Genomic DNA, 16288 nt, shown 5'->3' on the forward strand with positions numbered 1-16288 from the left:
ACTATAACCACTAGGCTACCTGGCGCCTCACTAGGCTACCTCATCAGGAGCCTCAGATACAGTATATCGTTTGGTCTTTGTACTGCCCCAGAATGAATTGTGAGCAAGGCCTCAAAAGAGCTTTTTATACACCAGAGCTGGGAGAAAATGTCTATATATTATTGAAACAATGTTGCGGTTGTTTGTGAGAATGCCAATATGTGTTTCCCGTGGGGGAAAGATTCTATTGGGAAACACACACACACACACACACACACACACACACACACACACACACACACACACATGCGCCTGAACTCAATTTTAGACACTAACTGTAGTCTCACCCATTCATTTCTAATCACCGGTCAAGGGAACACCACAGGTGAACAAAAGTTAAATAAAACACCCAAAATGTAATGAAAATCATCCAAATGTATTGTGTGTGTTCAGATGCCCTGTGTGGACCCAAAGTCATGCAACCTTATGACAATCAGATTAAATTAACTACATTTTTTAAATAGAGAACTTGAAAATCGGTCCAAGAATGAAAATTGGGTACTTTTTCCCCCACTGGTAAAGACTTTATTCAAATACCCCTATAATAATGTTAAACTGCTATAATAATGTTATTACTACAACGGTCATTATACAGTTACTATACTGTTATTATCAATTTAATAAACGAAATATTGATGCTGTATCTGGGCGGAATTATATTGTCAGCTTCATTCCATTCCATCAGTTACCGCGCATGCGCCTCTGGAGCCGGAGCCTGCTGCAGGCGCGCTCGCTGATTGCGGCAGTGGTCAGCTTCTCTCTGCAAAATAATCACTTTTTTATTTATTTATTCCCGCATGCTGTTTTCTTTTCTTTTCTACATTTCAAGTGCTGTCAAATCATAGCCTTAACCGACATGGTCTATCGTCGATCCAGTAGGTTCTCCTAGCTAAAGGGGTGGATGGTTATTCAGAGATTATACGCTCCTCATCACCAAACGGTGGGTACTCCGCTCCGGCGTCATGCACAGCCACACAGCCAGGGATGCAGCGCTATATCAAGGCATATAGAATCAGGCCTTACTTGTTAAACTCCCCCTCCCCCCCCCGATCAAACCACCTCCCCTCAACGAGAATATCGTCGTGATGGCCGTTGAAGATGAACAACAACAACATGGTCAGCTGAAGCTCAACTCGGTATTGGGCTCTTTTCCAACACTAGTACCAGAACTCCAGGGCCCTGAGGCCAATGCGTTGCAGTACAAAATTAAGAATTCAATTTGGTAAGACATGTAGCAATGCATTCAAAGACCAATGCACACACACACACACACACACACTTCACTCGCTTATAAATTAGCCACAGTGCTGCACAGGTACAACATGATGACAGATCAGGAGCTCGCTCTCATTTAGATGTTGGATTCGTTAGCTAATCAATATGTAGCTAGCTAATAGCAAACTAAAATGATGTGTTTTTAACTAGCTAGTAGTAGAATATTAATTGCGTTTAGTTTGTTAGCTAGCTAACTAGCTAATATTGGTCATCTCTCCTTGCTAGGGCTGTGGGGCTGGTTGTGAAATGATTGCTGCTAGTTAGCCTAGATAGCTAGCCTCTTTTCCAGACAGTGAAATAGCTGTCGGTTCACACACACACACTCTGTAGCTTGCTAGCTACAACATGACAACTAGCTAGCTAACATTGATAATGTCATGTGTGTGTAATAGCTAGCTAGCTACATGTATGCATGCATAGCCAAGGGATGCCTAATGATAGTCATAAACCTGCAGTATGATTAGCCAGCTATATGTCCATGACATAAATTACCCATAATGCCATTGAATCCAGTGTTTGGGCACAGCATGGACTTGTTCCGTATTCTTGTTGATGAGACCTGTCCTATATAATAATACAACTACCTTGGCTAGGTGGGATATACACCATTTTGCTTAGGCCTATCATATCCTATCATATCCTATCATATCATATCCTATCATATTCTATCATATCCTATCATATCATATTCTATCATATCCTATCATATCATATTCTATCATATCCTATCATATCATATTCTATCATATCCTATCATATCCTATCATATCATATTCTATCATATCCTATCATATCATATTCTATCATATCCTATCCTATCATATTCTATCATATCCTATCATATCCTATCATATCATATTCTATCATATCCTATCATATCCTATCATATTCTATCATATCCTATCATATTCTATCATATCCTATCATATTCTATCATATCCTATCATATCATATTCTATCATATCATATTCTATCATATCCTATCATATCATATTCTATCATATCCTATCCTATCATATCCTATCATATTCTATCATATCATATCATATTCTATCATATCCTATCATATCATATTCTATCATATCCTATCCTATCATATTCTATCATATCCTATCGTATCATATTCTATCATATCCTATCCTATCATATTCTTTCCTATCATATCCTTTCATATCATATTCTGTCATATCCTATCATATTCTATCATATTCTATCCTATATTATCATATTCTATCATATCCTATCATATTATATCCTATCATATCCTATCTGTCATATTCTATCATATCCTATCATATTCTATTCTATCATATCATATTCTATCATATCCTATCATATTCTATCATATTATATCATATCCTATCATATTCTATCCTATCATATCCTATCTATCATATTCTATCATATCCTATCATATCCTATCATATTTTATCATATCATATTCTATCATATCCTATCATATTCTATTCTATCATATCATATTCTATCATATCCTATCATATTCTATCATATCATATTCTATCATATCATATTCTATTCTATCATATCATATTATATCATATCCTATCATATTCTATCCTATCATATCCTATCTATCATATTCTATCATATCCTATCATATTCTATGATATTCTATCATATCCTATCATATTCTATCCTATCATATCCTATCTATCATATCCTATCATATTCTATCATATCTTATCATATTCTATCATACCATATTCTATCATATCCTATCATATTCTATTCTATCATATCATATTCTATCATATCCTATCATATTCTATCATATCATATTCTATCCTATCATATTCTATCATATCATACCTTGTCATATTCTATCATATCATACCTTGTCATATTCTATCATATCCTATCATATCTTGTCATATTCTATCACATTAAATCCTGTCAAATCTTATCCTATCATATCGTATCATATCTTGTCATATTCTATCACATCATATTCTATCACATCATATGCTATCATATCCTATCACATCATATCCTATCAAATCATATCCTATCATATCCTATCATATCACATCATATCCTATCACATCATATGCTATCATATCCTATCACATCATATCCTATCACACGTGAACAGGGTGTAGGTAGGCCATAGGGCCTCGTGGGCCCTTTCTAGATTCTATTGCTATGATGTAAACGCAACATGCTGTTGTGTGGATTGAGGGCTTGTACTGACCTGAGAACATGTTTGTTATGCTACTGCCTTTTTCCACTGTCTCTCTCCCTTTCTCTCTCCCTCTCTCTCTCTCTCTCTCTCTCTCTCTCTCTCTCTCTCTCTATCCCCCCCCATTCTCTCTCCCCCTCTCTCTCTCTATATTCCCCCCTCCCCCCTTCTCTCTCTCTCCCCCCTCTCTCTCTATATTCCCCCCTCTTCCCCCCCTTCTCTCTCTCTCTCCCTTTCTCTCTCCCCTCTCTCTCTCTATATTCCCCCCTCCCCCATTCTCTCTCTCTCTCCCTTTCTCTCTCCCCTCTCTCTCTCTATATTCCCCCCTCCCCCCTTCTCTCTCTCTCCCCCTCTCTCTCTCTATATTCCCCCCTCTCCCCCCCTTCTCTCTCTCTCTCTCTCTCTCTCTCTCTCCCTTTCTCTCTCCCCCTCTCTCTCTATATTCCCCCCTCCCCCCTTCTCTCTCTCTCTCTCTCTCTCTCTCTCTCTCTCTCTCTCTATTCCCCCCCTCTCCCCCCTTCTCTCTCTCTCTCCCTCTCTCTCTCTCTATTCCCCCCTCTCTCCCCCTTCTCTCTCTCTCTCTCTCTCTCTCTCTCTCTCTCTCTCTCTCTCTCTATTCCCCCCCCTCTCTCTCTCTCTCTCTCTATTCCCCCCCCTTCTCTCTCTCTCTCTCTCTCTCTATTTTTCTCTCTCTCTCTCATTGTAGCAAATCTGTCCAGTCAAAAGTGGACAACATATTGGTGAGTAATTGTGATTGCCATAGATAGATATCAGCTTATGTCTTAGATGCAGAGTGAAAAAACAAGACTTTAGACTAGTTTAAAGGTGCACATCTACCAGAATGCACCAAACTAGTGATACTTTAGATTTCCTTGTGGGTTTTTGAAGAATATGGCATAGAAATACCAGAAATTGCTAGTACAACTGTGTTTCAGTAACACTTTATCTAAATGACGCCGTTATAATGCAGGTTATAAGCATGTAGTTATGAGCCTTCATAATGTCATAAGGCTGATAAAGCTATCGAAGTTTGGTGTCAATTCCATTTAAATTCCAATTCAGGAAGGACACTAAAATTTCAAATGATTTTTAATGCTTTTCAATGAAGACATTTTGGTATTAGAATTGGAATTTGGTTTACTTTCTGGATTCACTGTAATTGAAATGGAATTGACCCCAACCCTGAAGGGATCACTGAATGTGTTATTATTATTATATCTACAGTAGCTTGTCTGTGTCAACTTAGAGAGCGTGACAGAGAGTCTCTCTGTCTGGTCTGTTCAACCTGTCACCCCGTGTCTCAGAGTAATGAGTGGCTGTGCTAAGATTCTGTCATGTCTCTGTCTGGTCTGGTGTTGGCTTGATCATGTTACGCTGTGTCATCATCAGACACAAAGTCTTAACCTGGGTCGTGTTCATCAGGGCACAACCAAAGCAAAGTGGTGTTTCAACGAAATGCAAAAAACATTAGATTCTTATTGGACAAGTCCAGGTAGTTCCTTACAATGTCGGTCCATTTGGGTGCTTAATGAACACAATCCTGGTAATAAGCATAACTGATATGATGACCCATTTAATATGTATGACCTACTTGTGCCAATCATAATAGAATGAAAGACTATAGACTAGCCTAAATTGTGGCGGGCGACGGCTAACAAGCGGGCGACGGCTAACAATGGCTAACAAGCGGGAGACGGCTAACAAGCGGGAGACGGCAAACAACGGCTAATAAGGGGGCGACGGCTAACAAGCGGTAGATGGCTAACAAGCAGGCGACGGCTAACAAGCGGGCAACGGCTAACAACGGCTAACAAGCGGGAGACGGCAAACAACGGCTAATAAGGGGGCGACGGCTAACAAGCGGTAGATGGCTAACAAGCAGGCGACGGCTAACAAGCGGGCAACGGCTAACAACGGCTAACAAGCAGGCGACGGCTAACAACGGCTAACAAGCGGGCGACGGCTAACAACGGCTAACAAGGGGGCGACGGCTAACAAGCGGTAGATGGCTAACAAGCGGCCGACGGCTAACAAGCAGGCGACGGCTAACAACGGCTAACAAGCGGGCGACGGCTAACAACGGCTAACAAGCGGGCGATGGCTAACAACGGCTAACAAGTGAGCGACGGCTGACAAGAGGGCGACGGCTGACAAGAGGGCGACGGCTAACAAGCGGGCGACGGCTAACAAGAGGGCGAGGGCTAACAAGAGGGCGACGGCTAACAAGCGGGCGACGGCTAACAAGCGGGCGAGGGCTAACAAGAGGGCGACGGCTAACAAGAAGGCGACGGCTAACAAGAGGGCGACGGCTAACAAGCGGGCGACGGCTAACAAGCGGGCGACGGCTAACAAGAGGGCGAGGGCTAACAAGCGGGCGATGGCTAACAACGGCTAACAAGCGGGCGACGGCTAACAAGAGGGCGACGGCTAACAAGCGGGCGACGGCTAACCAGCGGGCTACGGCTAACAAGTGAGCCAGCAACATGTGTAGTGTTTTGATTATCATAATAGCCACATTTACATGACATCAGTCTTATCTAGAAAGACTGACAGGTAACTGGCAACACTCACAAATTATATTGAAAGCAGGTGCTTCCACACAGGTGTGGTTCCTGGGTTAATTGAACAATTAACATCCCATCATGCTTCGGGTCATGTATAAAAATAGCTGGGAAGTCAATTATTTTGGCTACCGTGGTTATGGCCCTGTCGGATGACAATGCCCCCAACAACAGATGTTTACCTTGTCAGTTCAGGGATTTGATCTAGCAACCTTTTGGTTACTGGGCCAACGCGCTAACCACTAGGCTACCTGCCGAGATACTGCAGAGGTGCCTGACACGGCGTTTTCCACCACCATCAACAAATCACCAAATTATGCAATTTCTCTTGGAAGAATGGTGTCTCATCCCTCCAATAGAGTTCCAGACACTTGTGGAATCCATGTCAATGAGCATTGAATCTGTTCTGGCGGCTCGTAGTGGCCCCCCAACACCCTATTAAGACACTCTAATGTTGGAGTTTCCTTTATTTTGGCACTTACCTGAAACTACAAGCAGTACATTCCACTAAAGGAGGTAGTAACTGGCAACAGTGAAGCAGGTTGGTTCCCATGGTCATAGCAATATAGTATGTTAGTACTAAATGTTTTGTTTACCTTTTCTCTACTACCTCTCATTTTACAGCAAGATGTTGAGAAGTTTACAGACATCGAAAAACTCTACCTCTACTTGAAGTTGCCTTCTGGTCCCAGCAATGGCAATGATAAAAGGTAACTTCTTGTTTTTTCCTTTTTCTCTCATTTGTTAATAATATATATATTATATATATATATATATGTCATGTTGCAGATGCTTTTATCCCAAGGTGACTAAATGTTTTGTATCTGTCATGTATTGTCATGTTGTGTCTTGTTTCTGTCCTTTCTCTTCACCCTGTCTCCCTCTGCTGGTCGTACTAGGTTACCTTTTCTTCCCCTCTTTCCCCCAGCTGTCCCTTGTCTTCTCTGACTACCTCGTTCACCCCTTTTCCCACCTGTTCCCTTTTTCCCTCTGATTAGGTCTCTATATCTCTCTCTCTTTCTGCTTCTGTCTTTGTCGGATTCTCGTTTGTGTTATTCATGCCTGAACCAGACTATCGTCGTGTTTGCTGCAACCTTGTCCTGTCCTGTCGGAATCTGCCTGTTCATCTAACCTTGTCCTGTCCTGTCGGAATCTGCCTGTCCATCTGAGCCTACGTGTGTTTCATCATTAAAGAAACTCTTTTTTGTTAATTCGCTTTTGGGTCCTCATTCACGCACCTGACAGAAGAATCCGACCAAGAATGGACCCAGCGACTTCGGATCCTCTCCACTCTGCCGTCGAGATCCAGGGAGCGATGCTAGGCAGACACGAGCAGGAATTGTCTGCTGCTCGACATGCCGTTGAGACCCTGGCCGCCCAAGTCTCCAACCTCACAGAACAGGTTCACCATCTCCGCCTCGATCCACCGGCCACTTCCAGGGCTTTCGAATCTCCGGAGCCCAGAATCAATAACCCGCCGTGTTACTCTGGGGAGCCCACTGAATGCCGCTCGTTCCTCACCCAGTGTGATATTGTGTTTTCTCTCCAGCCCAACACTTACTCCAGGAGCACAGCTCGTATCGCCTACGTCATATCTCTCCTTACTGGACGGGCTCGTGAGTGGGGCACGGCAATCTGGGAGGCAAGGGCTGAGTGTACTAACCAGTATCAGGACTTTAAGGAGGAGATGATACGGGTTTTTGATCGTTCTGTTTTTGGGGAGGAAGCTTCCAGGGTCCTGTCTTCCCTATGTCAAGGTAATCGATCCATAACAGACTACTCTATTGAGTTTCGCACTCTTGCTGCCTCCAGTGGCTGGAACGAGCCGGCTTTGCTCGCTCGTCTTCTGGAGGGTCTCCGCGCAGAGGTAAAGGATGAGATTCTCTCCCGGGAGGTTCCTTCCAGCGTGGATTCCTTGATTGAACTCGCTATTCGCATTGAGCGACGGGTTGATCTTCGTCACCGAGCTCGTGGAAAGGAGCTCGCGTTCTCCGTTGCCCCCCTCTCCGCATCACTACCATCTTCCTCTGCCGGCTCGGGTGCTGAGCTGGGAGGTATCCGCATCTCGACTAAGGAGAGGGAACGGAGAATCACCAACCGCCTCTGTCTCTATTGCGGTTCCGCTGGTCATTTTGTCACTTCATGTCCAGTAAAAGGCCAGAGCTCGTCAGTAAGCGGAGGGCTACTGGTGAGCGCTACTACTCCTGTCTCTCCTTCAAGATCCTGCACTACCTTGTCGGTCCATCTACGCTGGACCGGTTCGTCAGCTTCCTGCAGTGCTTTGATAGACTCTGGGGCGGAGGGCTGTTTTATGGACAAGACCTGGGCTCGGGAACATGACATTCCTCTCAGACAGTTAAGGGAGCCCACGGCCTTGTTCGCCTTGGATGGTAGTCCTCTCCCCAGGATTCAGCGTGAGACGCTACCTTTAACCCTCACTGTCTCTGGTAATCATAGCGAAACCATTTCTTTTTTAATTTTTCGTTCACCTTTTACACCTGTTGTTTTGGGCCATCCCTGGCTAGTTTGTCATAATCCTTCTATTAATTGGTCTAGTAATTCTATCCTCTCCTGGAACGTCTCTTGTCATGTGAAATGTTTAATGTCTGCTATCCCTCCTGTTTCCTCTGTCTCTTCTTCACAGGAGGAGCCTGGTGATTTGACAGGGGTGCCGGAGGAATATCACGATCTGCGCACGGTGTTCAGTCGGTCCAGGGCCACCTCTCTTCCTCCACACCGGTCGTATGATTGTAGTATTGATCTCCTTCCGGGAACCACTCCCCCCCGGGGTAGACTATACTCTCTGTCGGCTCCCGAACGTAAGGCTCTCAAAGATTATTTGTCTGTAGCTCTTGACGCCGGTACCATATTCCCCTCCTCCTCTCCCGCCGGAGCGGGGTTTTTTTTTGTCAAGAAGAAGGACGGGTCTCTGCGCCCCTGCATAGATTATCGAGGGCTGAATGACATAACAGTGAAGAATCGTTATCCGCTTCCTCTTATGTCTTCAGCCTTCGAGATCCTGCAGGGAGCCAGGTTTTTCACTAAGTTGGACCTTCGTAACGCTTACCATCTCGTGCGCATCAGGGAGGGGGACGAGTGGAAGACGGCGTTTAACACTCCGTTAGGGCACTTTGAATACCGGGTTCTTCCTTTCGGCCTCGCTAACGCTCCAGCTGTCTTTCAGGCATTAGTCAATGATGTCCTGAGAGACATGCTGAACATCTTTGTTTTCGTTTACCTTGACGATATCCTGATTTTTTCACCGTCACTCCAGATTCATGTTCAGCACGTTCGACGTGTCCTCCAGCGCCTTTTAGAGAATTGTCTTTTTGTGAAGGCTGAGAAGTGCACTTTTCATGCCTCCTCCGTCACATTTCTCGGTTCTGTTATTTCCGCTGAAGGCATTAAGATGGATCCCGCTAAGGTCCAAGCTGTCATTGATTGGCCCGTCCCTAAGTCACGCGTCGAGCTGCAGCGCTTTCTCGGCTTCGCAAACTTCTATCGTCGTTTCATCCGTAATTTCGGTCAGGTGGCAGCTCCTCTCACAGCCCTTACTTCTGTCAAGATGTGCTTTAAGTGGTCCGTTTCCGCCCAGGGAGCTTTTGATCTCCTCAAGAATCGTTTTACATCCGCTCCTATCCTTGTTACACCTGACGTCTCTAGACAGTTCGTTGTCGAGGTTGACGCGTCAGAGGTGGGCGTGGGAGCCATTCTTTCTCAGCGCTCCCTCTCTGACGACAAGGTCCACCCATGCGCGTATTTTTCTCATCGCCTGTCGCCGTCGGAACGTAACTATGATGTGGGAAACCGCGAACTGCTCGCCATCCGCTTAGCCCTAGGCGAATGGCGACAGTGGTTGGAGGGGGCGACCGTTCCTTTTGTCGTTTGGACTGACCATAGGAACCTTGAGTACATCCGTTCTGCCAAACGACTTAATGCGCGTCAGGCGCTGTTTTTCGCTCGTTTCGAGTTCGTGATTTCTTATCGTCCGGGCTCTAAGAACACCAAGCCTGATGCTTTATCTCGTCTCTTCAGTAGCCTCCACTGACCCCGAGGGGATTCTCCCTGAGGGGCGTGTTGTCGGGTTGACTGTCTGGGGAATTGAGAGGCAGGTAAAGCAAGCACTCACTCACACTCCGTCGCCGCGCGCTTGTCCTAGGAACCTTCTTTTCGTTCCCGTTCCTACTCGTCTGGCCGTTCTTCAGTGGGCTCACTCTGCCAAGTTAGCCGGCCACCCTGGCGTTCGGGGTACGCTTGCTTCCATTCGCCAGCGTTTTTGGTGGCCCACCCGGGAGCATGACACGCGTCGTTTCGTGGCTGCTTGTTCGGTCTGCTCGCAGACTAAGTCCGGTAACTCCCCTCCTGCCGGCCGTCTCAGGCCGCTTCCCATTCCCTCTCGACCGTGGTCTCACATCGCCTTAGATTTTGTCACCGGACTGCCTTCGTCAGCGGGGAAGACTGTTATTCTTACGGTTGTCGATAGGTTCTCTAAAGCGGCTCATTTCATTCCCCTTGCTAAGCTTCCTTCTGCTAAAGAGACAGCACAAATCATCATCGAGAATGTTTTCAGAATTCATGGCCTTCCGTCAGACGTCGTTTCGGACAGAGGTCCGCAATTCACGTCTCAATTTTGGAGGGAGTTTTGCCGTTTGATTGGGGCTTCCGTCAGTCTCTCTTCCGGCTTTCACCCCCAGTCTAACGGTCAAGCAGAACGGGCCAATCAGACTATTGGTCGCATCTTACGCAGTCTTTCTTTTCGTAACCCTGCGTCTTGGTCAGAACAGCTCCCCTGGGCAGAATACGCCCACAACTCGCTTCCTTCGTCTGCGACCGGGCTATCTCCTTTTCAGAGTAGCCTCGGGTACCAGCCTCCGTTGTTCTCATCTCAGTTCGCCGAGTCCAGCGTCCCCTCCGCTCAGGCTTTTGTCCAACGTTGCGAGCGCACCTGGAAGAGGGTCAGGTCTGCACTTTGCCGTTATAGGGCGCAGACTGTGAGAGCTGCTAATAAGCGTAGAACTAAGAGTCCTAGATATTGTCGCGGTCAGAGAGTTTGGCTCTCCACTCAGAACCTTCCCCTTAAGACGGCTTCTCGCAAGTTGACCCCGCGGTTCATTGGTCCGTTCCGTATTTCTCAGGTCATTAATCCTGTCGCAGTGCGACTTCTTCTTCCGCGATATCTTCGTCGCGTCCACCCGGTCTTCCATGTCTCCTGTGCTAAGCCCGTTCTTCGCGCCCCCGCTCGTCTTCCCCCCCCCCCCCCCCCCCCATCCTTGTCGAGGGCGCACCTATCTACAGGGTCCGTAAGATTTTGGACATGCGTCCTCGGGGCCGTGGTCATCAGTACCTAGTGGATTGGGAGGGGTACGGTCCTGAGGAGAGGAGTTGGGTTCCCTCTCGGGACGTGCTGGACCGTTCGCTGATCGATGATTTCCTCCGTTGCCGCCAGGTTTCCTCCTTGAGTGCGCCAGGAGGCGCTCGGTGAGTGGGGGGGTACTGTCATGTATTGTCATGTTGTGTCTTGTTTCTGTCCTTTCTCTTCACCCTGTCTCCCTCTGCTGGTCGTACTAGGTTACCTTTTCTTCCCCTCTTTCCCCCAGCTGTCCCTTGTCTTCTCTGACTACCTCGTTCACCCCTTTTCCCACCTGTTCCCTTTTTCCCTCTGATTAGGTCTCTATATCTCTCTCTCTTTCTGCTTCTGTCTTTGTCGGATTCTCGTTTGTGTTATTCATGCCTGAACCAGACTATCGTCGTGTTTGCTGCAACCTTGTCCTGTCCTGTCGGAATCTGCCTGTTCATCTAACCTTGTCCTGTCCTGTCGGAATCTGCCTGTTCATCTAACCTTGTCCTGTCCTGTCGGAATCTGCCTGTTCATCTAACCTTGTCCTGTCCTGTCGGAATCTGCCTGTCCATCTGAGCCTACGTGTGTTTCATCATTAAAGAAACTCTGTTTTGTTAATTCGCTTTTGGGTCCTCATTCACGCACCTGACAGTATCCCCCTGGAATCAAACCCACAGTCCAGGCATTGTAAGGGCCTTGCTCTACCAACTGAGCCATACAGGACCATTTACCATTGAAGCTGGGTCTGTTGTCTCATCATTAACTAGGGTATGGTAGGGTCTGTTGTCTCATCATTAACTAGGGTACGGTAGGGTCTGTTGTCTCATCAATAACTAGGGTACGGTAGGGTCTGTTGTCTCATCAATAACTAGGGTACGGTAGGGTCTGTTGTCTCATCATTAACTAGGGTACGGTAGGGTCTGTTGTCTCATCGATAACTAGGACCGGGTAGGGTCTGTTGTCTCATCGATAACTAGGACCGGGTAGGGTCTGTTGTCTCATCAATAACTAGGGAATGGTAGGGTCTGTTGTCTCATCAATAACTAGGGTACGGTAGGGTCTGTTGTCTCATCATTAACTAGGGTACGGTAGGGTCTGTTGTCTCATCGATAACTAGGACCGGGTAGGGTCTGTTGTCTCATCGATAACTAGGATCGGGTAGGGTCTGTTGTCTCATCAATAACTAGGGTACGGTAGGGTCTGTTGTCTCATCATTAACTAGGGTACGGTAGGGTCTGTTGTCTCATCATTAACTAGGGTACGGTAGGGTCTGTTGTCTCATCATTAACTAGGGTACGGTAGGGTCTGTTGTCTCATTTTTAACTAGGGTACGGTAGGGCCTGTTGTCTCATCATTAACCAGGGTACGGTAGGGTCTGTTGTCTCATCGATAACTAGGGTACGGTAGGGTCTGTTGTCTCATCGATAACTAGGGTACGGTAGGGTCTGTTGTCTCATCGATAACTAGGGTACGGTAGGGTCTGTTGTCTCATCGATAACTAGGGTACAGTAGGGTCTGTTGTCTCATCATTAACTAGGGTACAGTAGGGCCTGTTGTCTCATCATTAACCAGGGTACGGTAGGGTCTGTTGTCTCATCGATAACTAGGGTACGGTAGGGTCTGTTGTCTCATCGATAACTAGGGTACGGTAGGGTCTGTTGTCTCATCGATAACTAGGGTACTGTAGGGTTTGTTGTCTCATCAATAACTAGGGTACGGTAGGGTCTGTTGTCTCATCAATAACTAGGGTACAGTAGGGTCTGTTGTCTCATCAATAACTAGGGTACGGTAGGGTCTGTTGTCTCATCATTAACTAGGGTACGGTAGGGTCTGTTGTCTCATCAATAACTAGGGTACGGTAGGGTCTGTTGTCTCATCAATAACTAGGGTACGGTAGGGTCTGTTGTCTCATCATTAACTAGGGTACGGTAGGGTCTGTTGTCTCATCAGTAACTAGGGTACTGTAGGGTCTGTTGTCTCATCATTAACTAGGGTACGGTAGGGTCTGTTGTCTCATCATTAACTAGGGTACAGTAGGGTCTGTTGTCTCATCATTAACTAGGGTACGGTAGAGTCTGTTGTCTCATCATTAACTAGGGTACGGTAGGGTCTGTTGTCTCATCATTAACTAGGGTACAGTAGGGTCTGTTGTCTCATCATTAACTAGGGTACGGTAGGGTCTGTTGTCTCATCATTAACTAGGGTACGGTAGGGTCTGTTGTCTCATCAATAACTAGGGTACGGTAGGGTCTGTTGTCTCATCATTAACTAGGGTACGGTAGGGTCTGTTGTCTCATCATTAACTAGGGTAACATTTTGAAGCTGAGCCATTTTCTCTGGCTCTGCTGCTGCAGTACAGTCCCATCTGACTAAGATCATAACATGGTGTCAGAAGCGCTTCAACCTCATCAAATACAAGACAGGAGAGATCATCTTTTTTTGTCAGAGTAATGAAAAGTAGCTAACTGCTTTCTGGTGTCTCTTCGTTGAGCAGAGCAGAGCCCAAGCGGAGCCGGTGCTATGGTTACTCACAGACTCAGAGCCGCCATGAGCAGAGCGCATGCAGAGCGAGCGAGCTGCGCGCAGGGAGCTAGTGACAGACAGAGAGCAGCAGCTCATGGTTTTACTAAAAGAGGAAGTTATTTCAAATTTCGGGCAGGGCCTTAAATTTGACAGAAGTAATCAGGCATGGGTAGGGTATGGTCTGAACTTCCCAGGCATGGGTAGGGTATGGTCTGAACTTCCCAGGCATGGGTAGGGTATGGTCTGAACTTCCCAGGCATGGGTAAGGTATGGTCTGAACTTCCCAGGCATGGGTAGGGTATGGCCTGAACTTCCCAGGCATGGGTGGGGTATGGCCTGAACTTCCCAGGCATGGGTGGAGTATGGCCTGACATTCCCAGGCATGGGTAGGGTATGGCCTGAACTTCCCAGGCATGGGTAGGGTATGGCCTGAACTTCCCAGGCATGGGTAGGGTATGGTCTGAACTTCCCAGGCATGGGTAGGGTATGGTCTGAACTTCCCAGGCATGGGTAGGGTATGGTCTGAACTTCCCAGGCATGGGTAAGGTATGGTCTGAACTTCCCAGGCATGGGTAGGGTATGGCCTGAACTTCCCAGGCATGGGTGGGGTATGGTCTGAACTTCCCAGGCATGGGTAGGGGATGGTCTGAACTTCCCAGGCATGGGTAGGGTATGGTCTGAACTTCCCAGGCATGGGTAAGGTATGAACTTCCCAGGCATGAACTTCCGAGGCATGGGTAGGGTGTGGTCTGAACTTCCCAGGCATGGGTAGGGTATGGTCTGAACTTCCCAGGCATGGGTAGGGTATGGTCTGAACTTCCCAGGCATGGGTAAGGTATGGTCTGAACTTCCCAGGCATGGGTAGGGTATGGCCTGAACTTCCCAGGCATGGGTGGGGTATGGCCTGAACTTCCCAGGCATGGGTGGGGTATGGTCTGAACTTCCCAGGCATGGGTGGGGTATGGCCTGAACTTCCCAGGCATGGGTAGGGTATGGTCTGAACTTCCCAGGCATGGGTGGGGTATGGTCTTAACTTCCCAGGCATGGGTAGGGTATGGTCTGAACTTCCCAGGCATGGGTAGGGTATGGTCTGAACTTCCCAGGCATGGGTAAGGTATGGTCTGAACTTCCCAGGCATGGGTAGGGTATGGCCTGAACTTCCCAGGCATGGGTGGGGTATGGCCTGAACTTCCCAGGCATGGGTGGGGTATGGCCTGAACTTCCCAGGCATGGGTAGGGTATGGTCTGAACTTCCCAGGCATGGGTGGGCGGGGCTTAAAATGAATTCTCGTGCAGGGCTCTACAAGCAGGACGCATTCATTCGAGAGAAAAAAAACTTTATCCACAATTCCTTTGCATCAATATTCAACACTGCACTCTCTGTATTGTGGTTAGGGTTATGTTTATTTGTACGATGATGAAGCGATACCAGTATAACGATTGATTTGCTATTATATCCAGCTTTCCGTGTTCTGAATTTGTTACGCCATCTTTATCTATCCGTCACCCTCAACTCTTCAACACCGCAGCATCGCTAGGACTGAGAACCAGAGAGCCTCCACTCCGGGACTATGGTACTTACTACATTACACACACACACACACACACACACACACACACACACACACACTATTCCCTGAAAGAAATCCAAACCAAACTGGCGATGTTTTTTTCTCTAAGGTCAAACACGTCAGAAGACCGTTTTCAGTTTGGAGGGTTGTTTCACCACTAACCTGTTTGTGTCGTTGTAACTTCAACCCGTTTCAGTGACCACAGTGGCATGTCGTCCAGCCGAACACAGCAGATGTACGCTTTCAACTGGATCCGCAATCACCTAGAGGAGCACCCTGAGACATCACTGCCAAAGCAAGAGGTGTACGACGAGTACAAGTGAGTATGGTCTGTACATAGGGTTAAAAAAGGTTTTCCAGAAATCCTGGTTAGAAGATTCCAGGAATCAAAAAGGAATAAAGTAAAACAATCTTAAATCCTCCAACCAGGATTTCTGGAAAAGCTGGGTATTTTTTGAGGAAAGGTACTGGAATTTGGCAACCCTACCTGGGTTCTCAGTACAGAATCTCCATCGAAAGTGCTTCCTGGACTGTGTCTGGGACAGCGGCCGTTGAGTCTATTAGTAGTGGTTTGTCCGGTTGAAGGAATGGATTGATGAATGTGCCTTGTGCCAAAATCGTCGATAGGAAAAAAATCCTCCCAAGTTCTAGTTCAAAAAAGTTTTAGGTTTATTTGCCATGTTTACATTTATTATATTTGTTTATCTTATATTCACTAGAGAATCATCTAACTTTAGTGTGTTTCTTTCTGTCAATCAAATGTATTTTATAAAGCCCTTTT

The 16288-nt window shown here is 46.6% G+C and overlaps 1 protein-coding gene across 1 annotated transcript in view; it reads left to right on the plus strand.

Moving 5' to 3' along the window:
* The first annotated feature begins 726 nt into the window (after positions 1 to 726).
* The window catches only part of LOC110502581 (DNA-binding protein RFX7), a 46816-nt gene continuing 31254 nt past the window's right edge, over positions 727 to 16288 (plus strand). The window contains exons 1-5 of the mRNA XM_036934519.2: positions 727 to 1261; positions 4221 to 4254; positions 6700 to 6785; positions 15466 to 15510; positions 15704 to 15826. Coding sequence (XP_036790414.2) covers positions 1125 to 1261; positions 4221 to 4254; positions 6700 to 6785; positions 15466 to 15510; positions 15704 to 15826 — 425 coding nt within the window. The 5' untranslated portion in view covers positions 727 to 1124. The remainder of the gene's footprint in view (positions 1262 to 4220; positions 4255 to 6699; positions 6786 to 15465; positions 15511 to 15703; positions 15827 to 16288) is intronic.

The sequence above is a fragment of the Oncorhynchus mykiss genome, chromosome 2 (assembly GCF_057628025.1).
Source record: "Oncorhynchus mykiss isolate SJ-2025 chromosome 2, ASM5762802v1, whole genome shotgun sequence".
NCBI lineage: Eukaryota > Metazoa > Chordata > Actinopteri > Salmoniformes > Salmonidae > Oncorhynchus > Oncorhynchus mykiss.